The sequence below is a fragment of the Pseudophryne corroboree genome, chromosome 4, assembly GCF_028390025.1.
Source record: "Pseudophryne corroboree isolate aPseCor3 chromosome 4, aPseCor3.hap2, whole genome shotgun sequence".
Lineage (NCBI taxonomy): Eukaryota > Metazoa > Chordata > Amphibia > Anura > Myobatrachidae > Pseudophryne > Pseudophryne corroboree.
In genome coordinates, this window is record NC_086447.1 from 564180029 (window position 1) to 564206307 (window position 26279).

At 45.7% G+C, this 26279-nt stretch overlaps 1 protein-coding gene across 2 annotated transcripts in view; it reads left to right on the forward strand.

Annotated features, from left to right (window-relative positions):
* ECT2L (epithelial cell transforming 2 like) overlaps positions 1-26279 on the forward strand; it is a 257733-nt gene that overhangs the window by 197307 nt on the left and 34147 nt on the right. Inside the window, exons 21-22 of one of the 2 annotated variants that reach the window (XM_063917439.1) lie at positions 10661-10749; positions 16018-16190. In XM_063917439.1, coding sequence (XP_063773509.1) covers positions 10661-10749; positions 16018-16190 — 262 coding nt within the window. Of the gene's footprint in view, positions 1-10660; positions 10750-11237; positions 11562-16017; positions 16191-26279 lie in introns of those variants that run through there. The other variant, XM_063917440.1, reaches the window with a different exon arrangement.

The following is a 26279-nucleotide window of genomic DNA, read 5'->3' on the forward strand; positions in this document are numbered from 1 at the left end:
ATTCCCTGTGGAATACAGTGTACCCTGCTGCAGAAAAGGAGATTTATGGTAAGAAGTTACCCTTGTTAAATCTCTTTCTGCGAGGTACACTGGATTACACAGGGCGTACACCCCGACGCACTTGGCTTCTTTGGGTAGGTAAGGCATTAGCCGCTGATACCTTCTCCTGTCGTGAAAATTTGATGTTTGTGGCTACTAATACCCCTTTTCCACTAGCTAGCACGGGTCGCAGCCGGGAGCCTGACACGGCAGCGACCCGTGCTAGAGTCCCCTTCTACACTGCGCTCACCAACCCGGCATATTGCCGGATTGGTGACGCTGCTGGCATCATGTGATCTCCCAGCGCTGCCCTTCCATACACTGTGAACGGGAGCCATGTCGCATCGACACGGCTTCTGTTTACACTGCACAGCTTACCGGTAAGCTACCCGGGTAGGATTCCCGGATCACTTGATCCGGGAATTTGTAGGGGGGGGGCCGTTTCCACCAGAAAAAGACCCGGGTAAATGCGCGCCCCCGTACATTTACCAGTGTTTTTAGAGCTAGTGGGAAAGGGGTATAACTGTTGTCGTCTCTCTTACCTGCTACTGCATTGGACTGGTTAACAAACTGAGCACGGAGGCGAGGTTATAGAGGAGGCGGCGCTGTGCATCCTGGGAAGAAGGGCAAAGATTTAGCTGTTGGTGCCTCCAGATCAATATCCTACTCTACACCCCGATGTTATTCCCTGTGGAATCCAGTGTACCTCGCAGAAAGATTTAACAAGGGTAAATTCTTACCATAAATCTCCTTTTCTCTCTTTCCCTCTCCCTCCCCCCCCCCCCCCCCACACATCCCACTGCACACAGTCACACAGGGGGGATGGGGCAGTGACTGCTGCAGATGCTCAGTGCTGCCTGACATGAAATAATAATGAAAAAATAATAATTTTAGGCCAAAATCCTGGAATCGAGCCAATCCTGATCCTGGAATTGGCCACCCTAACACTAACCTTCCCCCAAGTGTCTAATCCTAACCCTAAAAACCATGAAAGATCAGGAAAAACCATATGTCTACCTTCCCCTTCCCCAAGTGCCTAACTCTAACCCTAAAAGTCTAGTAAATAGCAATGAAAACCAAATCTACCTTTTTTTTGCATCGACCATTTGCATGTCAATATTTTGACCCTGCCTATCTAAGTCCATGTCGTCCATTTAACTGTTAACCTGTTGACTGTTGATCATCTGGTGTCAACCTATTGACGCTCTATTTATTGTCTATGTATCTTCCATCTGGATACCTTCCTTAATAATCACCTGAATAGTTCAGTCTAACTTAGGTTTTGTACATCTGCATTTCATAGTTACGTTGTCTATCAAGACCAAGGGGGTCATTCCTACCTGATCGCACGCTGCCGATTTTCGCAGTGCAGTGATCAGGTCACTACTGCGCATGCACCGCAATGCGCAGGCGTGTCATACGGGTACAAAGCGGATCGTTGCTGAGCGATGGATTTAATGAAGAATCCATTCGCACAGCTGACCGCAAGGAGATTGACAGGAAGGGGGCGTTTTTAGGTGTCAACTGACTGTTTTCTGGGAGTGTTTGGAAAAACGCAGGTGTGTCCAAGCGTTTGCAGAGCAGGTGTCTGATGTCAATTCCGGGACCAGACAGGCTGAAGTGATCGCAGCGAATGAGTAAGTTCTGAGCTACTCAGAAACTGCACAAAAATAAGAATTTACTTACCGATAATTCTATTTCTCGGAGTCCGTAGTGGATGCTGGGGTTCCTGAAAGGACCATGGGGAATAGCGGCTCCGCAGGAGACAGGGCACAAAAGTAAAGCTTTCCGATCAGGTGGTGTGCACTGGCTCCTCCCCCTATGACCCTCCTCCAAGCCAGTTAGGTACTGTGCCCGGACGAGCGTACACAATAAGGGAGGAATTTTGAATCCCGGGTAAGACTCATACCAGCCACACCAATCACACCGTACAACTTGTGATCTAAACCCAGTTAACAGTATGATAACAGCGGAGCCTCTGAAAAGATGGCTCACAACAATAATAACCCGATTTTTGTAACTATGTACAAGTATTGCAGATAATCCGCACTTGGGATGGGCGCCCAGCATCCACTACGGACTCCGAGAAATAGAATTATCGGTAAGTAAATTCTTATTTTCTCTATCGTCCTAGTGGATGCTGGGGTTCCTGAAAGGACCATGGGGATTATACCAAAGCTCCCAAACGGGCGGGAGAGTGCGGATGACTCTGCAGCACCGAATGAGAGAACTCCAGGTCCTCCTTAGCCAGGGTATCAAATTTGTAGAATTTAGCAAACGTGTTTGCCCCTGACCAAGTAGCTGCTCGGCAAAGTTGTAAAGCCGAGACCCCTCGGGCAGCCGCCCAAGATGAGCCCACCTTCCTTGTGGAATGGGCATTTACATATTTTGGCTGTGGCAGGCCTGCCACAGAATGTGCAAGCTGAATTGTATTACACATCCAACTAGCAATAGTCTGCTTAGAAGCAGGAGCACCCAGTTTGTTGGGTGCATACAGGATAACAGCAAGTCAGTTTTCCTGACTCCAGCCGTCCTGGAACATATTTTCAGGGCCCTGACAACATCTAGCAACTTGGAGTCCTCCAAGTCCCTAGTAGGTGCAAGGCACCACAATAAGCTGGTTCAGGTGAAACACTGACACCACCTTTAGGGAGAGAACTGGGGACGAGTCCGCAGCTCTGCCCTGTCCGAATGGACAAACAGATATGGGCTTTTTTGAGAAAAAACCACCAATTTGACACTCGCCTGGTCCAGGCCAGGGCCAAGAGCATGGTCACTTTTCATGTGAGATGCTTCAAATCCACAGATTTGACTGGTTTTAAACCAATGTGATTTGAGGAATCCCAGAACTACGTTGAGATCCCACAGTGCCACTGGAGGCACAAAAGGGGGTTGTAAATGCAATACTCCCTTGACAAACTTCTGGACTTCAGGAACTGAAGCCAATTCTTTCTGGAAGAAAATCGACAGGGCCGAAATTTGAACCTTAATGGACCCCAATTTGAGGCCCATAGACACTCCTGTTTGCAGGAAATGCAGGAAACGACCGAGTTGAAATTTCTTTGTGGGGCCTTCCTGGCCTCACACCACGCAACATATTTTCGCCACATGTGGTGATAATGTTGTGCGGTCACCTCCTTTCTGGCTTTGACCAGGGTAGGAATGACCTCTTCCGGAATGCCTTTTTCCCTTAGGATCCGGCTTTCCACCGCCATGCCGACAAACGCAGCTGCGGTAAGTCTTGGAACAGACATGGTACTTGCTGAAGCAAGTCCCTTCTTAGCGGCAGAGGCCATAAGACCTCTGTAAGCATCTCTTGAAGTTCCGGGTACCAAGTCCTTCTTGGCCAATCCGGAGCCATGAGTATAGTTCTTACTCCTCTACGTCTTATAATTCTCAGCACCTTAGGTATGAGAAGCAGAGGAGGGAACACATACACCGACTGGTACACCCACGGTGTTACCAGAACGTCCACAGCTATTGCCTGAGGGTCTCTTGACCTGGCGCAATACCTGTCCCGTTTTTTGTTCAGACGGGACGCCATCATGTCCACCTTTGGTATTTCCCAACGGTTTACAATCATGTGGAAAAAAACTTCCCGATGAAGTTTCCACTCTCCCGGGTGGAGGTCGTGCCTGCTGAGGAAGTCTGCTTCCCAGTTTCCATTCCCGGGATGAAACACTGCTGACAGTGCTATCACATGATTTTCCGCCCAGCGAAAAGTCCTTGCAGTTTTTGCCATTGCCCTCCTGCTTCTTGTGTCGCCCTGTCTGTTTACGTGGGCGACTGCCGTGATGTTTTTCCCACTGGATCAATACCGGCTGACCTTGAAGCAGAGGTCTTGCTAAGCTTAGAGCATTATAAATTTACCCTTAGCTCCAGTATATTTATGTGGAGAAAAGTCTCCAGACTTGATCACACTCCCTGGAAATTTTTTCCTTGTGTGACTGCTCCCCAGCCTCTCGGGCTGGGCTCCGTGGTCACCAGCATCCAATCCTGAATGCCGAATCTGCGGCCCTCTAGAAGATGAGCACTCTATAACCACCACAGGAGAGACACCCTTGTCCTTGGATATAGGGTTATCCGCTGATGCATCTGAAGATGCGATCCGGACCATTTGTCCAGCAGATCCCACTGAAAAGTTCTTGCGTGAAATCTGCCGAATGGAATTGCTTCGTAGGAAGCCACCATTTTTACCAGGACCCTTGTGCAATGATGCACTGTTTTTAGGAGGTTCCTGACTAGCTCGGATAACTCCCTGGCTTTCTCTTCCGGGAGAAACACCTTTTTCTGGACTGTGTCCAGAATCATCCCTAGGCACAGCAGACGTGTCGTCGGGATCAGCTGCGATTTTGGAATATTTAGAATCCACCCGTGCTGTTGTAGCAGTATCCGAGATAGTGCTACTCCGACCTCCAACTGTTCCCTGGACTATGCCCTTATCAGGAGATTGTCCAAGTAAGGGATAATTAAGACGCCTTTTCTTCGAAGAAGAATCATCATTTCGGCCATTACCTTGGTAAAGACCCGGGGTGCCGTGGACAATCCAAACGGCAGCGTCTGAAACTGATAGTGACAGTTCTGCACCACGAACCTGAGGTACCCTTAGTGAGAAGGGCAAATTTGGGACATAGAGGTAAGCATCCCTGATGTCCCGGGACACTATATAGTCCCCTTCTTCCTGGTTCGTTATCACTGCTCTGAGTGACTCCATCTTGATTTGAACCTTTGTAAGTGTTCAAAAAATTTTTTAGAATAAGTCTCACCTAGCCTTCTGGCTTCAGTACCACAATATATTGTGGAATAATACCCCTTTTCTTGTAGTAGGAGGGGTAATTTAATTATCACCTGCTGGGAATACAGCTTGTGAATTTTTTTCCCATACTGCCTCCTTGTCGGAGGGAGACCTTGGTAAAGCAGACTTCAGGAGCCTGCGAAGGGGAAACGTCTCGACATTCCAATCTGTACCCCTGGGATACTACTTGTAGGATCCAGGGGTCCTGTACGGTCTCAGCGCCATGCTGAGAACTTGTCAGAAGCGGTGGAACGCTTCTGTTCCTGGGAATGGGCTGCCTGCTGCAGTCTTCTTCCCTTTCCTCTATCCCTGGGCAGATATGATCTTATAGGGACGAAAGGACTGAGGCTGAAAAGACGGTGTCTTTTTCTGCAGAGATGTGACTTAGGGTAAAAACGGCGGATTTTCCAGCAGTTGCCGTGGCCACCAGGTCCGATGGACCGACCCCAAATAACTCCTCTTCCTTTATACGGCAATACACCTTTGTGCCGTTTGGAATCTGCATCACCTGACCACTGTCGTGTCCATAACATCTTCTGGCAGATATGGACATCGCATTTACTCTTGATGCCAGAGTGCAAATATCCCTCTGTGCATCTCGCATATATAGAAATGCATCCTTTAAATGCTCTATAGTCAATAAAATACTGTCCCTGTCAAGGGTATCAATATTTTTAGTCAGGGAATCCGACCAAGCCACCCCAGCTCTGCACATCCAGGCTGAGGCGATCGCTGGTCGCAGTATAACACCAGTATGTGTGTATATACTTTTTATGATATTTTCCAGCCTCCTGTCAGCTGGTCCTTGAGGACGGCCCTATCTATAGACGGTACCGCCACTTGTTTTGATAAGCGTGTGAGCGCCTTATCCACCCTAAGGGGTGTTTCCCAACGCGCCCTAACTTCTGGCGGGAAAGGGTATACCGCCCATAATTTTCTATCGGGGGGAACCCACGCATCATCACACACTTTATTTAATTTATCTGATTCAGGAAAAACTACGGTAGTTTTTTCACATCCCACATAATACCCTCTTTTGTGGTACTTGTAGTATCAGAAATATGAAACACCTCCTTCATTGCCTTTAACGTGTGGCCCTAATAAGGAATACGTTTGTTTATTCACCGTCGACACTGGATTCAGTGTCCCTGTCTGTGTCTGTGTCGACCGACTAAAGTAAACGGGCGTTTTAAAACCCCTGACGGTGTTTTTGAGACGTCTGGACCGGTACTAATTGTTTGTCGGCCGTCTCATGTCGTCAACCGACCTTGCAGCGTGTTGACATTATCACGTAATTCCCTAAATAAGCCATCCATTCCGGTGTCGACTCCCTAGAGAGTGACATCACCATTACAGGCAATTGCTCCGCCTCCTCACCAACATCGTCCTCATACATGTCGACACACACGTACCGACACACAGCACACACACAGGGAATGCTCTGATAGAGGACAGGACCCACTAGCCCTTTGGAGAGACAGAGGGAGAGTTTACCAGCACACACCAAAAACGCTATAATTATATAGGGACAACCTTATATAAGTGTTTTCCCTTATAGCATCTTTTTTATATATTTCTAACGCCAAATTAGTGCCCCCCCTCTCTGTTTTAACCCTGTTTCTGTAGTGCAGTGCAGGGGAGAGCCTGGGAGCCTTCCCTCCAGCCTTTCTGTGAGGGAAAATGGCGCTGTGTGCTGAGGAGATAGGCCCCGCCCCTTTTTCGGCGGCCTCGTCTCCCGCTCTTAACGGATTCTGGCAGGGGTTAAATATCTCCATATAGCCTCCGGAGGCTATATGTGAGGTATTTTTAGCCAAAATAGGTATTCATTTGCCTCCCAGGGCGCCCCCCTCCCAGCGCCCTGCACCCTCAGTGACTGCCGTGTGAAGTGTGCTGAGAGGAAAATGGCGCACAGCTGCAGTGCTGTGCGCTACCTTTAGAAGACTGAGGAGTCTTCTGCCGCCGATTCTGGACCTCTTCTTACTTCAGCATCTGCAAGGGGGCCGGCGGCAAGGCTCCGGTGACCATCCAGGCTGTACCTGTGATCGTCCCTCTGGAGCCGATGTCCAGTAGCCAAGAAGCCAATCCATCCTGCACGCAGGTGAGTTCACTTCTTCTCCCCTAAGTCCCTCGTTGCAGTGATCCTGTTGCCAGCAGGACTCACTGTAAAATAAAAAACCTAAGCTAAACTTTTCTAAGCAGCTCTTTAGGAGAGCCACCTAGATTGCACCCTTCTCGGCCGGGCACAAAAATCTAACTGGCTTGGAGGAGGGTCATAGGGGGAGGAGCCAGTGCACACCACCTGATCGGAAAGCTTTACTTTTGTGCCCTGTCTCCTGCGGAGCCGCTATTCCCCATGGTCCTTTCAGGAACCCCAGCATCCACTAGGACGATAGAGAAATGTTTTTGCAGAGCTCGGCTGCACAGGCGTTCGTACACTTGCAAATCTAAAATACACTCCCCTATAAGCAGCGACTATCAGATCGAAGCGCTGCAAAAAGTAGCTAGCGAGCGATCAACTCGGAATGACCCCCCCCAAGATCAAACACCCCCAACTGTGTCATTTGCTAGCTATAAATCAACTGTGTCATTTGCTAGCTATAAATATTGATAGAATTCAGTGGGCGGAATTCAAATGTTTTGTCCGCCGGCAGCCACTAGCTGGCATGCTATTCATTTTTAGCTCCATTTGTGCACAATGGCTGCCGGTGTCTGCATTTCAGTTCACACTCCCTGCGGGTGGCGAGTTAAAATGCATGAAAAGTCACCCGTTTAGGCACCCGATAATTGGTAATTTCATACTTAGAAAGCAATTTTCCCTGCAAGTGTATTCAATGTAGGTAGCTAAACAGTCTTTTCTCCAGTAACAGTGGAAGCAATCTTGTTACCTGCACAGCCCTTAATGCAGAGTTTGTTCTTTTGTAATTAACTTTTAAAGGATGTAGTTACTATGTCAACATTCAAAACGTTGACACCATGTCAACAATGGTATTGCTAGCAGGTTCAAAATTGTCAACATGTTAAAAATGTCAGAATGTCGACCCATGAAATTAAGTTAGGCTGCAATTAGGATTATTCTGCAATTACCAGTTAGGATAATGTATGAGTGCTGGTATCCTGACTTGCGAAATTGACAAAATGATGTCAGTGTCGACTTTGTAAATGGTGCCACTATAATGAATGCCAAAATTACATACCACATCCACCTTGTATAAATTGTATAAATTAGGTCATCTCTTAATGCGCACTTTTCCCAATGTCGGCAATCTCAATTTCTACAGTCTTCTGTTCTAACATAGGGGGTTATTCAGGTTTGTTAGCAAACCAAAAAAGTTAGCAATTGGGCAAAACCATGTGCACTGCAGGTGGGGCAGATGTAACATTTGCGCAGAGAGTTAGATTTGCGTGGGTTATATTGTTTCTGTGCAGGGTAAATACTGGCTGCTTTATTTTTACACTGCAGTTCAGATTTCAGTTTGAACACACCACACCCAAATCTAACTCTCTCTGCACATGTAATGTAGCCCATACACAATATGGCAAACAATCCTTCGATTTTGATCGCATCTGTGCATGCACATATTAAGCACCATGCGACACGATGCGTGGGCACGCTGGTTGAATATCGCGTTGCAAGATAGTGCTGCACTTAATATCGCATTGCAGTGCGATTGCACGTGTTTTTAAAAACACATGCGATATATCGCACTGCGATGCGCGATTGGCACCCGCAGAGAGCGGCCAGAGGCCGCTCCCACTCGGCGGTGACGTGCCCATCACTTGATTACCATGCGATCTATCACATGGTAATCACTTTGGCAGTTCAGGTGCGATGTGACCTGCCGGTGCAATGCCCCGCAGCGGGGCATCGCACAAGTGTATGGGCACCATTACATCTGTCCCACCTGCAGTGCAACATGGGGGTAATTCAGAGCTGATCATAGCAGCAAATTTGTTAGCAGTTGGGCAAAACCATGTGCACTGCAGGGGGGGGCAGATGTAACGTGCAGAGTTAGATATGGGTGGGGTGTGTTCAAACTGAAATCTAAATTGCAGTGTAAAAATAAAGCAGCCAATATTTACCCTGCACAGAAACAATATAACCCACCCAAATCTATCTCTCTCTGCACATGTTATATCTGCCCCCCCCCCCCCGCAGTGCACATGTATTTGCCCAACTGCTAACAAATTTGCTGCTACGATCAAATCTGAATTACCCCTATGGTCAGAGCCGGCCATAGGCAAACTAGGCAATTGCCTAGGGCATTTGATATGCCTAGGGGCATCAGCAGCTTCTGCTGATTAAAATGATATGCAGCATGCCTATATTCTGTGTGTAGCATTTCATATGCAGATACAGCCACAGTCTCACACAGTATATAGGCATGCTGCATATCATTTTAATCAGCAGAAGCTGCTTGTGCTTCCTAGCCACATAGCAATGCAAATAAGATGCATTTTCATAAAAAAAAGGTGCACGACGTTAGCATTGAAGCAAGAATGATGAGAACACATCTGTATCCAAGCAGAGGCAGAGGTCACCGTGTTAGCGGCAGTGTGAGTGGTGTGTGCATGTGAGTGGGTTGGTTGTGCAGTAGTGTTCGGAATATGTGTAAGGAGCATTATGTGTGTCATGTAAAAATGCATTAATAATGTGCAACATATGTGTAAGGGGCACTATGTGTGTCATTATGTGTATAGGGGCACTAATAATGTGCAGCAAATGTGTAGGGGGCACAATGTGTGTCATGTGTGTAAGGGCATTAATAATGTGCGGCATATGTGTAAGGGACATTATGTGTAAAAGGGCATTAATAAAGGTTGTCATAATGTGTAAGGCCCATTATGTTTATAAGGACATTAATAATGTGTCTCATATGTGTAAGGAGCATTACGGTGCAGAATTATGTGTATAAATGCATTACTAATGTGTGGCATTGTGTGTAAGGTGCTCTACTATGTGGCATTGCATATAGAAAGAGCACTACTGTGTCGTCTAATGTGAATAAAGAGCAATAGGGTGTGGTGTAATGTGAATAAGGAGCAATTCAGTGTGATGTAATGTGAATAAGGGGCTCTACTGTGAGGAGTAACGTTTATAAGGTAAAGTGATACTACTGTGGGATGTAATGTGAATTATGGACACTATTGCATAATCAAATGTGAATAAAGTTGCAGTACTGTGTGGCATAATTTGAATTGGGGTTACTATTGTGTGGCCATGCCCCTTGCCAGCAAAAACACACCCCTTCTTGGGCTGTGCGCCAAATGTGCGAACTGTTCCTATTTAAAATATAGGGGGTACAAACACCAAAATAAGGACTGCTATGGGTGAGGGGTGATGGTGCTGGGAAAGAGGTGCAAGGTCAGAGGCGGAACCAGCGGTGGTGCTAGGGGGCACCAGCCAGAATCTTGCCTAGGGCATCATATTGGTTAGGGCCGGTTCTGCCTATGGTTTTGCCCATTTGTTAACTTTTTTTTGGTTTGCTAACAAACCCGAATAAGGCCCATAATCCTCCTGACATTTATAAATTGGGTAGTCTGCCACTGAGCCAATATAAGGTATTATAAGAGGGCGATTAACTTAGCGGCTTAGCCGTAATGTGTTGAGCTGGAAGGGCACATCTCAGACAGAAACCTTGTTAGCTTTTCCTGGTACCCCATAGATGTGCACAAGAAATATAGCGATATTGAACATAGCATTATAGGCAGATACAGATTATGCACAGCCGAACATCGTGGGATGTGCAGTGCCACATTGCAACTGATTGACCTTACATCTATGTTTTATTGTGGAAATAAATGTTTGATTTTTATGTTTTGTTGTAGAATTTAGTAGAAGCCAATAGACATCTTATTCGTGTGCAAGATGTATCTCTACTCAGCTGTACCAATGAGGACATTAGTGCATCCCTAAGGTAATGCAGGGCTTAAATCATTTGTTGTTTCTGCTAATTAATTTTCTATATTGTAATAATTTAATGCAAACACCAATGACTTCAGATAAAAATGTTTGTTTATTTATGTACTGTTGGACCACAATGTACCCGAAATGCTGGGTACACACGGAAGCGATGGCCATTTGTTCTGACATCGGAACGAATGCCCATCAGTGGGGATTGTGTGTACACACTGGCACAATGTTAATGAAGGATGGAATGTCAGGTTCTGTCTTTCATTAGCATACTACAGGTTGCTAGCGATATTGCTTGGTTTGATGTGCAGCACATCAAACCAAGCCTCCGTTGCTAGCGACCGCAAAAGCACACAATCCCTGGTGGTTGATGTAGGTGATATGTCGTTACAAAACGGCATATCGTGCAGTCATCACTCCATTGTGTACCCAGCTTAACACAACAGTATGGAATAAATCTATACTAGAGAAAGTGTCTCCATTTTTTAACAGGTCTGTATCCAGATCTATTCACTTTTGGTTTGAGGAGCTTGCCGTGTGGCCACCATAATCACCAGATTATAACAGATCGGAGCCACAAACACATTGGCCCCCACAGGAAAAAATAAAATACATTGGTCCTCACAGGAAAAACACACAGATTGGTGGCCACCAGAGGATTGTGAATTTCTAATTATTTTAAATAAACATTTCAATGCCAGCGTTAATATATACTGCGGATGCAAGCCACATCTTATTACCATATACGATAAAAGTGCGCTGAACGTCGCAGCACTATGTACCTTAAGAGAAAGCAAGCAGTCACACACATGGTATACTGAGGTCCAATGCTCAGAGATGTATATATTTGATATTAAAAGGATATGCATACAAAATAACATATGTACAGTATATCATTCAGTTATAATATATATAAATATTGTTGCAGAGTTACCGTTACAAAACAAGCAGTTGCAGTTACATAAAAATCAGTTACAGCCAATATACATACGCTTAGTTTCACTGGAATCAGGCAGCCAGTCATCAGTTAGGAGACTTCTGATAAGGGTGTGTGTGTGTGTGTATGAGAGTGAATGAGAATGTATATGTGTTGCCTGATTCTGGGTCCCTCTTTTTATACAGTAAAATAATGGGTGTATACAACAGTGAGTTTCATCTTCTTCCATTTGTCCAGAGGCCAGACCTCTCAAGAACTTGACGGCTCATAGGTCAGTGTGAGGGCTTTTGTCCTATGTTGCAAACACGTGTGTTTGCCCCCAGGGCCATGCTGTGAAGCCAGTTTCAAGTCTCAGGAAGTCCTTTGTATTCATACATTTGGTCATAACTAATCGTTGCAATGTGTTACAATTTACCCATAGCTATCAAATTAATCCACACATTCTCCTGATCATTTTGACACTAAGCATGATATGATTAACGTGTTCCGTTCCAATAATACATATATATCTGTTACACTCATATATATATATATATATATACATACAATTTAATACAAAATGGTGCTAAACATGTTTGTTTTTTTCTATGTGTTGTATGAATGTGTTGAATATGTCTTTGCGGCTTCTCTGAGTGAATGCGTATGCTACCGTATATACTGTGCACGCTGCGTGTATACGCACGAACAAAGACCTCTCTGTTTGGAGTTTGTATGTTGTGTGTAATATTTTTTACTTCGACAGGATACAAATAAGACACAATGGTGGAATTCAAATGTTATCGCCCCCAGATCTCCCGTCTAAAGTGACAGGAGATCGCAGGGGGCGATACACAAATGAGGTCCCATATCGCGCTGATCTGGCCCATTAGCGTCGGGTTTAGCAGCATAAAGCAGCTAAACTCAATTAAACTAATGGGCACGATCGGGAAAAGTGCCGTTTAGGTGCCCAAACAAGTCACTTTTCCCGCATTTCAGCTCGCCACCCCTGGGTGTAGCGAGCTGAAATGCTGCTGTCGCGCTCATCGGCAACAACATTCGAATAGCTGCTGGCGGGTGCGATAGGAGCCGGGAGGAGGCTGCAAGATTAGAAAAAAATTAAACATTTGTCCCCCACAGAAAAATGACCTGTCTGCAGTAATTGCTGACAATTTGGCTCTGTCCCCCCGAAAGCGATGTGTATTCAGCTGTTTAGTGCATGGCACAAGAGCTATCAACAGCTGTAGTTTATTATGATCACTGCAGTGCCCAGGCTGGCAACATTACCAACTTATGTAACCTGGGTTGGGGCAGTATGATGTCTAGGGGGCCGGGGGTAGGATGGGAAGTGTATGTCCCAGGGGCTTGGGGAAAGTGGTAGGGCATTCTATGTATGTTCCTGGCATGGGGGTACTGTATGTCTAGGGGTCAGGGTAGGGAGTTTATACTGGGCTCGGTGAAGGAAGGGTAGGAGGATAGGGCAGTTAGTGTATGTACCTGGGTGGGGGTACGGTGTCTAGGGGGCCAGGGGGGAAATAGGAAGTGTGTGTTTCTGGGGCCAGGGGCTGTAGTTTAGGTCTATGGGGCTAGGGTGATGTTGGGATATGGCTGTTAATCATGCAGCACAGAATGACATGTCAGACATACTCCCACTGGAGGCAATGCTGCTTCTTTAACTGTAGCTGACCATACTGCTCTGGCAGTAGTGTAGCCATGGGGGATATCATGGAGAGTTTCCCCACTAGCAAGGTGATTCAGAAACGGTGGGCCGCAGCATGCCATCAGGAGCGCCACTGCTCCCAGCTAATGGCACCCGGAAGTGCATGCTAGCCAGAGCAGATGACCGCTTCCAGTTTGCATTCCACAGTATGGAAGTACGGCAACCGTCCCGGCAGACACATTAATCAGCCTGGGCTGGTATGCATGGTGAGCTGCTCCAGCAGGCATGGTAAGCCGGCCTGGCAGAAAGATGAGTGGGAGCGGCCCAGTGGGAACTTAAGGTGGGTACACACTGGTAGATATATCTGACGACCAATTGATCGGCAGATATATCTATAGACGGATCGGGTGTTGAGCATACACATTGCCCGATCCGTCGGGGACGGACGTCATGAACTGGGCGGGCGTGTACACACGCCCGTCCAGTTCAGCTGTCAATCACCGCCGGCCACCGCAGCATGTGTACGGGCGGTCAGCCGACATGCCCATATATCGGTAGATATATTGTCCGTCGGCTGTGCTGCGGGGCCGACGCGATACGTCACTGAACGACAGAGTTCACAGACGTATCGGCCGTACACACTGGCCGACGGACCCGCGATAGATCGTCCGTTCAAGAGAACGCCCGATATATCGGCCAGTGTGTACCCACCTTTAGAGACCCTGTAAGTCTCCAGGTAGTGAGCTGGTAGGCATACAAAGAAAGAAATAATAGCAGCGCTAAATTCAATTAATTAATAAAAAGTGAGATGGATTGAGTGAAAACAGATTCAAATATTTATTAATAACTCTGATTAGTAACCAATAAAAAGTCAATATGACCACCGGCAGAATTAATGAACCAAAAATGTCCGTTCCTTTTAAATAACTGGACACCAGTTTAGGCAGAATATATAGGCTTAGGAGCTGATTGCACAGTCCCATGAGAATATTACCGCTTCTTAGGCCGCTGGAGGGAGAAATGTCCCATAGAAGATCCTTCTACGGTGATCAGAGTGCCACTCTGATCACCGTCGATTTGTTGCTGAACCAGTGCCCGGACCATACTGGACGTCCAAAGTTTGCTGCAATTTGGTGGATTCTAATAGGCATAATAAGGACTTTCCCGCAAGCCAAGCTCCGCATACTGGTGAGGATTGAGAACATGCTACCAACTCCCAACTGAAGGATCTTCTATGGGACATTTCTCCCTCCAGCGGCATAAGAAGCGGTAATATTCTCATGGGACTGTGCAATAAGCTCCTAAGCCTATATATTCTGCCTAAACTGGTGTCCAGTTATTTAAAAGGAACGGACATTTTTGGTTCATTAATTCTGCCGGTGGTCATATTGACTTTTTATTGGTTACTAATCAGAGTTATTAATAAATATTTTAATCTGTTTTCACTCAATCCATCTCACTTTTTATTAATTAATTGAATTTAGGGCTGCTATTATTTCTTTCTTTGTATGCATGTCCAGGTATCAGGATTGACTAATCCTGTTGTTTAGCAGCAGCATTAGAACAACATCCCATATCGCGCCCGAGCACCCCCCTTTTTTAGTGAGCTGGTAGGGTACACTGGGACTTGCAGTTTCACAACACTGGGAGAGCCACATGTTGTACAGACCTGCATTAGCAAGCATAATTTCTGGCTTTACCTAGTATAAGATACCAAAGACAATGATCAGAAGAGTTATGTTAATGTTGCAATAAGATATGCAGCTGTGTTTGTTTCCCATTATTTAGTTGAGCACCTGTAAATGGGATTCTTTCTTAGGGCCTGACTAGATTTCTCTTCTGTTCATTTCCTTCGCATTTTATTTATTATTATATTATTATTATTTATTACCAGTTATTTTCCGCATATTCCGCAGCGCTTTAGAGAGAATATTTGCCCATTCACATCAGTCCCTGTCCCAGTGGAGCTTACAATCTATATTCCCTATCGCATGTACACACACACACTAGGGTTCATTTTTTGTTGGGAGCCAATTAACCTACCAGTATATTTTTGGATTGTGGGAGGAAACCGGAGTACCCGGAGGAAACCCACGCAAGTACGGGGAGAATATACAAACTCCGCACAGGTAGGGACATGGTGGGAATCGAACCCATGACCTCAGTACTGTGAGGCAGTAATGCTAACCATTACACCATCCGTACTGCATTTTGTTAATTGATATAAAAATAAACTAATATATATATATATATATATATATATATATAATACAATACACCTACAGAAATCCTGCGTTTGCCCCTGAGTGCTGAGAATAATTCCGCTTAAGCACTGTAAGATCTACGTAGATCTAGGCCAATCGTTAGCTTTTGAACTAGTATTTTGGCTATGGAAGAATTTAACATTTGGCTGACATAGTATATATATTTATGCTTATTTACGTCTTCCTTATTTTATTTTTTGATAACTCATGGAAAACATAACCGTATACTTCTTAAAAAGTGATTGAAAAGGACAATTTGAATCTGATAACTTCAGCACAGGTGCTCATGATTTTGTCCTCCGTTCTATACATTTGTTCCTGGTAACCCTCTAACTGTTATCACTTGGAACATAATTGTGTGTTTTACTCTGAATGATCTCTTATGATTCCATAATGACACTATTCTGAAAATTGATTTTCGTACGTTTACATTAGGATCTACAACCACATCAGTGACTTGAGCCTTTTTCTATTAAACGATGCTCTGGTGATATCCAGCCGGCATATATCCTACATACCCTTCAAACGCACATCGAAGACCTCCCACCAATTTATGGCATCAGTTTCCCTTCCACGATTACTCATAGAAGACATTGCAGACACTAAATGTAAGTGTAACGTTTCACATACTAATACACCACTTAAGAATTACAGAACGTCATATTAATTTGAGTATTTCCAAAACGAATTCATTGTGAACAGTTGGTATAATATGACAGATTTGACAAGAAAATTTCTGTTCATAATCCTCTTGACAATGGGCTCTCATCAGGGGGAGCAGAACCAGCCCCATCACTTTTCGTCCTGTACAGAAAATTCTGGACTTTATCAGGGAGAGAGATCAATCACCCTGATAAAGTCCAAAATTTGATGTAAAGGACGAAATGCATTTTACTGTGGACTCTTCTCTGGCCAAATTGGGATTTATACCTAAATCCATATAAGCTAATTGTTTTTATCAGTAATGTATGCGTATTTTCTTGTTTAGTGCAATAAACTGTGTAAAATGTATTACACTATACTGATATCTATTTTCCTCTACATTTGGAGTCATATAAATTTATCAAAGGAGGGGCATTGCCGGTACTGGTCTTCTGTTGCACCAGAAAGCAAGTTAATTTCTGGAACTTAGGGGCCTATTTAAACACTTAACTGGCGTGGTCAGATCACGTGTACACATGTATGTATATATTCATACAGTATATATATCTATGTGTGTATTATTTTTATCATATGTTTAAACGGGATGCGGTTAATTTCCCGACACCAGAATCTCGACAGCCGGTGATATACCGTAGGTCGGAAGTCCGACCGAAGCTCGGAATTTCAACGCCACCACACGAGGGGTAATATAATAGTGTGCCGAGCTAAGCTGGTCACCGGGCCCGATGCATGGTGAACACAGCAAGCCCACGAGGGGACTCTCTGCCGGGATTCCGGAGTCTGTCTCCTAACTGCTGGGATCCCGACCGCCAGTAAATCATATTGAACCCGTTTAAACTACAATGTTTGTTATATCAGAAAAAAGAAAAAGAAAAAAAAAAGTGTTTTGCAATCTGGATTTTTAGCTATAAAATAAACTGCTTTATTTAAGAGTAATTAAAATAAGCATATATACGCACATAGATAGTATATACAAATTAATGCATGTATATCAAACATAAGCAACAATAAATATACAGAAATTACATGAAAATTACCAAGTAGCAGAGAGAATGAGTCCTATTTTTACTGTGTAGTATGGACCGGTCTGCAATTAGTTCTTGTGTTAGGTGCTATATTACAGCACTTGTTTTCAGCTCCCTACTGGAGTATAATTCCGATGTTATCACTATGTTGAAAAGTCATTGATTTGTGTGGTGTATTGTTACTTTGTTGTGAGTAAATAGCTCCTTTTAATTACTCCTAAAGAAAGCAATTTTTTTAATAAATAAAAATCCAGAATCCAATTTAGCCCGCCGGGAAGGTATTTCTTAAGTGAAATTTTCATCAGGAGTTATTTCACTTAAGAAATAGAAACGTTGAGATAAAACGGAGTCTCCGTTGTTCTTTGAGAAAATGCTGTGAGTGCCGCATGTTGGTTATGTGTATTATATAAAAGTTACTGATGGCACCCAGCTAAGATACAGCAGAAGTGGTGAGCGCCGAATCTTGGACAGTGATATATATATATATATATATATCTCAATAATTGAAAGTGTTTTCAAGTAATATATGATTCTTTTAATCTATTATTGTCAATTAGTGATGTAGCTCACAAAATAGTGTGATTTAACACACATACAGTAGTCTCCCTTGCATAAAGGTACAGTGTTACATGTCACTAGGTAAAATCACAATGTGTCCTATGTGTGTAATCAATAATTCAATGATCATACAGTTGTTCCAATAGCAGTCTATTCCAACCAACCGATATACAGTATATCACAGCGATAAATTGCTTGTTAAACAGAAGTTTGTCACAGTAGTAGATACATATGTCATACAGCTATTAAACGGCAGAGAAATGGTAGTATTTGTTTGAGTTACTCTAAGTGTCCCGGAAATGAGTAGTTACTGTATGGTAGACTTACCGTCGATAACTCTCTTTCTCCGAAGTCCACAGTATCCATAGGATATACCTTGGGATATCCGGTAACGACAGTGGATTGGCACCAACGACCTAAGCTTTTCAGACTCCCAGGATGCAACAGGCCAGTCCCCTATATCCTCGCCTCTTGGCTCTGGCAATTCAGTTGTTTTCCCAAAGCTCAAAGCAGGAGCATAAGAGAGCCCTAATCAGGCGTGAAGAACATACTAACCTCTTCCTTCTTGTATGGAAGTGTGTGTAAGTGTAATGCTGCCCATACACTTATGAGATAATCGGTGCTATCCTTCGATTTCGACCACATTTGTGAGAGAAATCGAAGGATTGTATGCACATTTTAGGTACCTTGAGACGCGATGCGCGGGCACGCTGGTCGAATATCGTGTCTCAAGATACTATGTGCTGCGCTTAATATTTCTCGCATCGCAGTGCGATCGCATGTGGTCTTAAGCCCACGAGATATATCGCACTGCGATGTGCGATGGGCACCCGCCAGGAGAGGCCGCTCCCACGCGGCGGTGATGTGCCCATCACATGATTACCATGCGATCTATCGCATGGTGATCACTGGCAGTTCAGGTGCGATTTCATTGCACCTGAACTGCCGGTTGCAATGCCCCGCGACGCGGGGCATCGCACAAGTGTATGGCCAGCATAAGGATCCTCAAATCAGGTGCGTCAGGGTGGGAGTTATCTACGGTAAGTCTACCATAATTACTCATTTCTCTGACGTCCTAGTGGATGCTGGGAACTCCGTAAGGACCATGGGGAATAGCGGCTCCGCAGGAGTCTGGGCACAACTAAAAGAAAGCTTTTAGACTACCTGGTGTGCACTGGCTCCTCCCACTATGACCCTCCTCCAAGCCTCAGTTAGATTTTTGTGCCCGGCCAAGCTGGATGCACACTAGGGGCTCTCCTGAGCTCTTAGAAAGAAAGTATAATTTAGGTTTTTTATTTTACAGTGAGACCTGCTGGCAACAGGCTCACTGCAACGAGGGACTAAGGGGAGAAGAAGCGAACCTACCTGCTTGCAGCTAGCTTGGGCTTCTTAGGCTACTGGACACCATTAGCTCCAGAGGGATCGACCGCATGGAACTGGCCTTGGTGTTCGGTCCCGGAGCCGCGCCGCCGTCCCCCTTACAGAGCCAGAAGAAGTCCGGAAAATCGGCGGCATGAAGACTTCTGTCTTCACCAAGGTAGCGCACAGCACTGCAGCTGTGCGCCATTGCTCCTCATACACACTTCACACTCCGGTCACTGAGGGTGCAGGGGGGGGGGGGGGGGCGCCCTGAGCAGCAATAAAAACACCTTGGCTGGCAAAACAATCACAATATATAGCCCCAGAGGCTATATATGTGATAATTACCCCTGCCAGAATCCTTAAAAAAGCGGGAGAAAAGTCAGCGAAAAAGGGGCGGAGCTATCTCTCTCAGCACACTGGCGCCATTTCTCCCTCACAGTTCCGCTGGAAGGAAACTCCCTGGCTCTCCCCTGCAGTCTACACTACAGAAAAGGGTAAAAAAGAGAGGGGGGGCACTAAATTTAGGCGCAGTAAATATTATAGCAGCTATAGGGGACATAATTCAGTTAGTCCCTGCATTTTATAGCGCTCTGGTGTGTGCTGGCATACTCTCTCTCTGTCTCCCCAAAGGGCTTCTGTGGGGTCCTGTCCTCTATTAGAGTATTCCCGGTGTGTGTGCGGTGTGTCGGTACGGCTGTGTCGACATGTTTGATGAGGAAAATTATGTGGAGGCGGAGCAGATGCCCATAGAAGTGATGTCACCCCCTGCGGGGCAGACACCTGAGTGGATGGTTTTATGGAAGGAATTACGTGCAAGTGTCGACTCCTTACACAAAAAATTTGACGACATGCCAAATGCGGGACAGCCGGCTTCTCAGCTCGTGCCTGCCCAGGTGTCTCAAAGGCCATCAGGGGCTCTAAAACGCCCGCTACCTCAGATGGCAGACGCAGATGTCGACACGGATACTGATACCAGTGTCGACGACAATGAGTCAAATCTAATGTCCACTAGGGCCATTCGTTGCATGATTGAGGCAATGAAGGAGGTATTACACATTTCGGATATAAACCCAGGTACCACTAAAAAGGGTATTATGTTTGGGGAGAAAAAACTACCCGTAGTTTTTCCCCCATCTGAAGAATTAAATGAAGTGTGTGAAGAAGCGTGGGCTTTCCCCGATAAAAGATTGGTAATCCCTAAAAAATTACTAATGGCGTTCCCTTTCCCGCCAGAGGATAGGGCACGTTGGGAAACACCTCCTAGGGTGGATAAAGCGCTCACACGTTTGTCTAAAAAGGTGGCACTTCCGTCTCCGGCCGCCCTAAAGGAGCCTGCGGATAGAAAGCAGGAGGCGATCCTGAAGTCTGTATATACACACTCAGGCATTATACTTAGACCAGCTATTGCGTCAGCATGGATGTGCAGTGCTGCCGCTGCATGGTCAGATTCCCTGTCAGAAAATATTGACACCCTACTAGACAGGGACACTGTTCTCCTAACCATAGAGCATATAAAAGACTCAGTCTTATACATGACAGATGCACAGAGGGAGATCTGCCGGCTGGCATCTAAAATAAGTGCATTGTCCATTTCTGCTAGGAGAGGCTTATGGACTCGGCAGTGGACAGGGGATGCAGATTCCAAAAGGCACAGGGAAGTTTTGCCTTATAAGGGTGAGGAGTTATTCGGGGATGGTCTCTCAGACCTAGTTTCCACAGTGACAGCTGGGAAATCAGCATTTTTACCCCAGGTTCCCTCACAGCCTAAAAAAGCGCCGTTTTATCAAGTACAGTCCTTTCGGACGCAGAGAAACAGGCGAGGAAAAGGCGGGTCCTTTCTGTCCAGAGGCAGAGGAAAAAGGCTGCAACAAACAGCAGGTTCCCAGGAGCAAAAGTCCTCCCCCGCTTCTTCCAAGTCCACCGCATGACGGTGGGGCTCCACAGGCGGAGCCAGGTACGGTGGGGGGCCGCCTCAAAAATTTCAGCCATCAGTGGGCTCGCTCACAGGTGGATCCCTGGATCTTGCAAGTAGTATCTCAGGGGTACAAACTGGAATTCGAGGCGACTCCCCCCCGCCGTTTCCTCAAATCTGCCTTGCCTACGACTCCCTCAGGCAGGGAGGCTGTGCTAGAGGCAATTCACAAGCTGTATTCCCAGCAGGTGATAGTCAAGGTGCCCCTACTTCAACAAGGACGGGGTTACTATTCCACACTGTTGGTGGTACCGAAACCGGACGGTTCGGTGAGACCCATTTTAAATTTGAAATCCTTGAACACATACATAAAAAAGTTCAAGTTCAAGATGGAATCGCTCAGGGCGGTTATTGCAAGCCTGGACGAGGGGGATTACATGGTATCCCTGGATATCAAGGATGCTTACCTGCATGTCCCCATTTATCATCCTCACCAGGAGTACCTCAGATTTGCGGTACAAAATTGCCATTACCAATTCCAGACGCTGCCGTTGGACTGTCCACGGCACCGAGGGTGTTTACCAAGGTAATGGCGGAAATGATGATACTCCTTCGAAAAAAGGGAGTTTTAATTATCCCGTACTTGGACGATCTCCTAATAAAGGCGAGATCCAGGGAGCAGTTGTTGGTAGGAGTAGCACTATCTCAGGAGGTGCTACACCAGCACGGTTGGATTCTGAATATTCCAAAGTCACAGCTGGTTCCGACGACACGTCTACTGTTCCTGGGAATGATTTTGGACACAGTCCAGAAAAAAGTGTTTCTCCCGGAGGGGAAAGCCAAGGAGCTGTCATCTCTAGTCAGAGACCTCCTGAAACCAAAACAGGTGTCGGTGCATCACTGCACGCGAGTCCTGGGAAAGATGGTGGCTTCTTACGAAGCAATTCCTTTCGGCAGGTTCCATGCCAGAATCTTTCAGTGGGACCTGTTGGACCAATGGTCCGGATCGCATCTTCAGATGCATCGGCTAATAACCCTGTCTCCAAGAACCAGGGTGTCTCTGCTGTGGTGGCTGCAGAGTGCTCATCTCCTAGAGGGCCGCAGATTCGGCATACAGGATTGGGTCCTGGTGACCACGGATGCCAGCCTTCGAGGCTGGGGGGCAGTCACTCAGGGAAGAAACTTCCAAGGACTATGGTCGAGTCAGGAGACTTCCTTGCACATAAATATTCTAGAACTAAGGGCCATTTACAATGCCCTAAGTCAGGCAAAACCCCTGCTTCAAAACCAGCCGGTACTGATCCAGTCAGACAACATCACGGCGGTCGCCCATGTAAACCGACAGGGCGGCACAAGAAGCAGGACGGCAATGGCAGAAGCCACAAGGATTCTCCGATGGGCGGAAAATCACATGCTAGCACTTTCAGCAGTGTTCATTCCGGGAGTGGACAACTGGGAAGCAGACTTCCTCAGCAGGCACAACCTCCACCCGGGAGAGTGGGGACTTCATCCAGAGGTCTTCACACTGATTGTAAATCGTTGGGAACGGCCACAGGTGGACATGATGGCGTCCCGCCTAAACAAAAAACTGGAGAGATATTGCGCCAGGTCAAGGGACCCTCAGGCGATAGCGGTGGACGCTCTAGTGACACCGTGGGTGTACCAGTCAGTTTATGTGTTCCCTCCTCTGCCTCTCATACAAAAGGTACTGAGAATAATAAGAAAACGAGGAGTAAGGACAATGCTCGTGGTTCCGGATTGGCCAAGAAGAGCTTGGTACCCGGAACTTCAAGAGATGATCTCAGAGGACCCATGGCCTCTGCCGCTCAGACAGGACCTGCTGCAGCAGGGGCCCGGTCTGTTCCATGACTTACCGCGGCTGCGTTTGACGGCATGGCGGTTGAACGCCGGATCCTAAAGGAAAAGGGCATTCCGGAGGATGTCATTCCTACGCTGATTAAAGCCAGGAAAGATGTAACGGTTAAACATTATCACCGCATATGGCGGAAATATGTTGCTTGGTGTGAGGCCAATAAGGCCCCAACAGAGGAATTTCAGCTGGGTCGATTTCTGCACTTCCTACAGGCAGGAGTGACTATGGGCCTAAAATTAGGCTCCATTAAGGTACAGATATCGGCTCTGTCGATTTTTTTCCAAAAAGAACTAGCTTCACTACCTGAAGTTCAGACATTTGTAAAAGGAGTGCTGCATATTCAGCCCCCCTTTGTGCCTCCAGTGGCACCCTGGGATCTCAACGTGGTGTTGAATTTCCTAAAATCACATTGGTTTGAGCCACTAAAGACCGTGGATCTAAAATATCTCACGTGGAAAGTGGTCATGTTATTGGCCTTGGCTTCGGCCAGGCGTGTATCAGAATTGGCGGCTTTGTCATTTAAAAGTCCTTATCTGATTTTCCATATGGATAGGGCAGAATTGAGGACTCGTCCCCAGTTTCTCCCTAAGGTGGTATCTGCTTTTCACTTGAACCAACCTATTGTAGTGCCTGCGGCTACTAGCGACTTGGAGGATTCCAAGTTACTAGACGTAGTCAGGGCCTTGAAAATTTATGTTTCCAGGACGGCTGGAGTCAGGAAAACTGACTCGCTATTTATCCTGTATGCACCCAACAAACTTAGTGCTCCTGCTTCTAAGCAGACTATTGCTCGCTGGATTTGTAGCACAATTCAGCTGGCGCATTCTGCGGCTGGACTGCCGCATCCTAAATCAGTAAAAGCCCATTCTACAAGGAAGGTGGGCTCATCTTGGGCGGCTGCCCGAGGGGTCTCGGCTTTACAACTTTGCCGAGCTGCTACTTGGTCAGGGGCAAACACGTTTGCAAAATTCTACAAATTTGATACCCTGGCTGAGGAGGACCTTGAGTTCTCTCATGCGGTGCTGCAGAGTCATCCGCACTCTCCCGCCCGTTTGGGAGCTTTGGTATAATCCCCATGGTCCTTACGGAGTTCCCAGCATCCACTAGGACGTCAGAGAAAATAAGAATTTACTCACCGGTAATTCTATTTCTCGTAGTCCGTAGTGGATGCTGGGCGCCCGTCCCAAGTGCGGATTGTCTGCAATACTTGTACATAGTTGTTGTTCACAAAAGGGTTATTGTTATGAGCCATCTGTTGAGAGGCTCAGTTAAATTTCATACTGTTAACTGGTTATGGTATCACGAGTTATACGGTGTGATTGGTGTGGCTGGTATGAGTCTTACCCGGGATTCAAAATCCTTCCTTATTGTGTCAGCTCTTCCGGGCACAGTATCCTAACTGAGGCTTGGAGGAGGGTCATAGTGGGAGGAGCCAGTGCACACCAGGTAGTCCAAAAGCTTTCTTTTAATTGTGCCCAGACTCCTGCGGAGCCGCTATTCCCCATGGTCTTACGGAGTTCCAGCATCCACTACGGACTACGAGAAATAGAATTACCGGTGAGTAAATTCTTATTATTTCCTTCAGGGTCCACAGTGGTATCCACAGGATATTAAAATGTCCCAAAGCAGAATTTAGTGGAGGGGACACTCCTGACTGCACAGAAGAATCCTTTGGCCGAAAACAGCGTCCTGAGAGGCAAAGATATCAAAGGAATAATGTCTAATGAATGTGTTAATAGATGACCATGTGGTTGCCAAGAAGGGCCTACCTTACGAGTAGAGAGGGCAGAGACATTAACCGGGATAGGGAGATCAGCTTGAGAATGCTTAAGAGATAGTCATCCAAAGCCATCTCGCCAGTGTTTGCTTATCAGCAGGCCATCCTCTCTTGTGAAACCTGTAGAGAACGAAGAAAGTGTCTGTCTTTCTGATAGCACTGGTATGATCCACGTAGATCCTTAAAGCAGGTACTACGTCCAATGATGCATCTCCCGCAGAGAGGCCCGATCCCTGAAAGGCCAAAACAACAATTTATTCGTTAAGGGAGAACTAGAAACCACCTTAGGAAGAGATCCAAAAAAAGGGATTACCAGCGCTGGCTGATCATGCTTATGAAATATAAATGTAAAAAACAATCTATGTTCCAAAAGGCTTATAATTAAAAAGACATATTTATTTCACATGTATAATCCTATAAAATAAATAATAAAAGGTGAATAAAAATACTCAATAAATTTTGCCACAATATCTTAATTGCTTATATATCCACATTTGGCTATTTGTAGTACTCAAGGGGACTGGAATCACTTGGAGATGTCCATCACTAATCGGTTATTTTTGCATAAAGCCGATAATTTGCAGATGTGAGGTATTTACCAGTGATCCTGAGAGCAGATAATGTCCACCTGATGTATGACTGGATCAAATTGTCCTCTTTGGCATGGAGGATTAGGTCCAGAGGGTGGATGCTGCTAGTAAAATGTCCCAAATGGTATGCACCAGAGTATCCGTAAAGCCAGTGGAGATGGTGGTATTGAGTGTCCAGATAAGTTTAAAAGCTCAACGCGTTTCGCTGGTTTGTATAGTCCAGCTTCCTCAGGAGCAAGTAAGATAGTGGCTATAGTGGAGCCTTTTTATACCGAATATGAGTGGCAATAATTGATTACACATGAATGAATCACATAAAATCATATGCATAAGCCTTTTGGAAAATTCATATAATGCTATATATATTGGAATATCCACTGGTCCCATATACTTAATATACCAAGAAATATTAAAAACGATTCTTTATTAAGTAAATATATACTTTTAAAGTGCATACATGTTTCTATAATATCCCGATCATGTGATTACCTATATCACGTGATCGGCGTCTATATCCAATGGAGGTATTGTGTTCGGGTCATGTGATATAACACGTGACCATAATAGAGTTGGTTGCTTAGTAACCAATCCGGAAGTGTTAGGGTAAAGCTTATGACGTTTATGTAGCGTCCCGATCACGTGACTATTTATGTCACGTGATCGGGTTGTTATCCAATAGAAAGGTATTGTATAAGTCACATGTATATGACGACGTGGGTTGCTAGGTAACAATTCTCCTGGGGGGAAGGAGGGGACGTCCTGTTAGATATCATAGCAGGGCGATCCTACAACCGGACTGGTGTTCTAATATTTAACTATTTCTTATCAACGTTTATAGTGTCTATAAACGTTGATAAGAAATAGTTAAATATTAGAACACCAGTCCGGTTGTAGGATCGCCCTGCTATGATATCTAACAGGACGTCCCCTCCTTCCC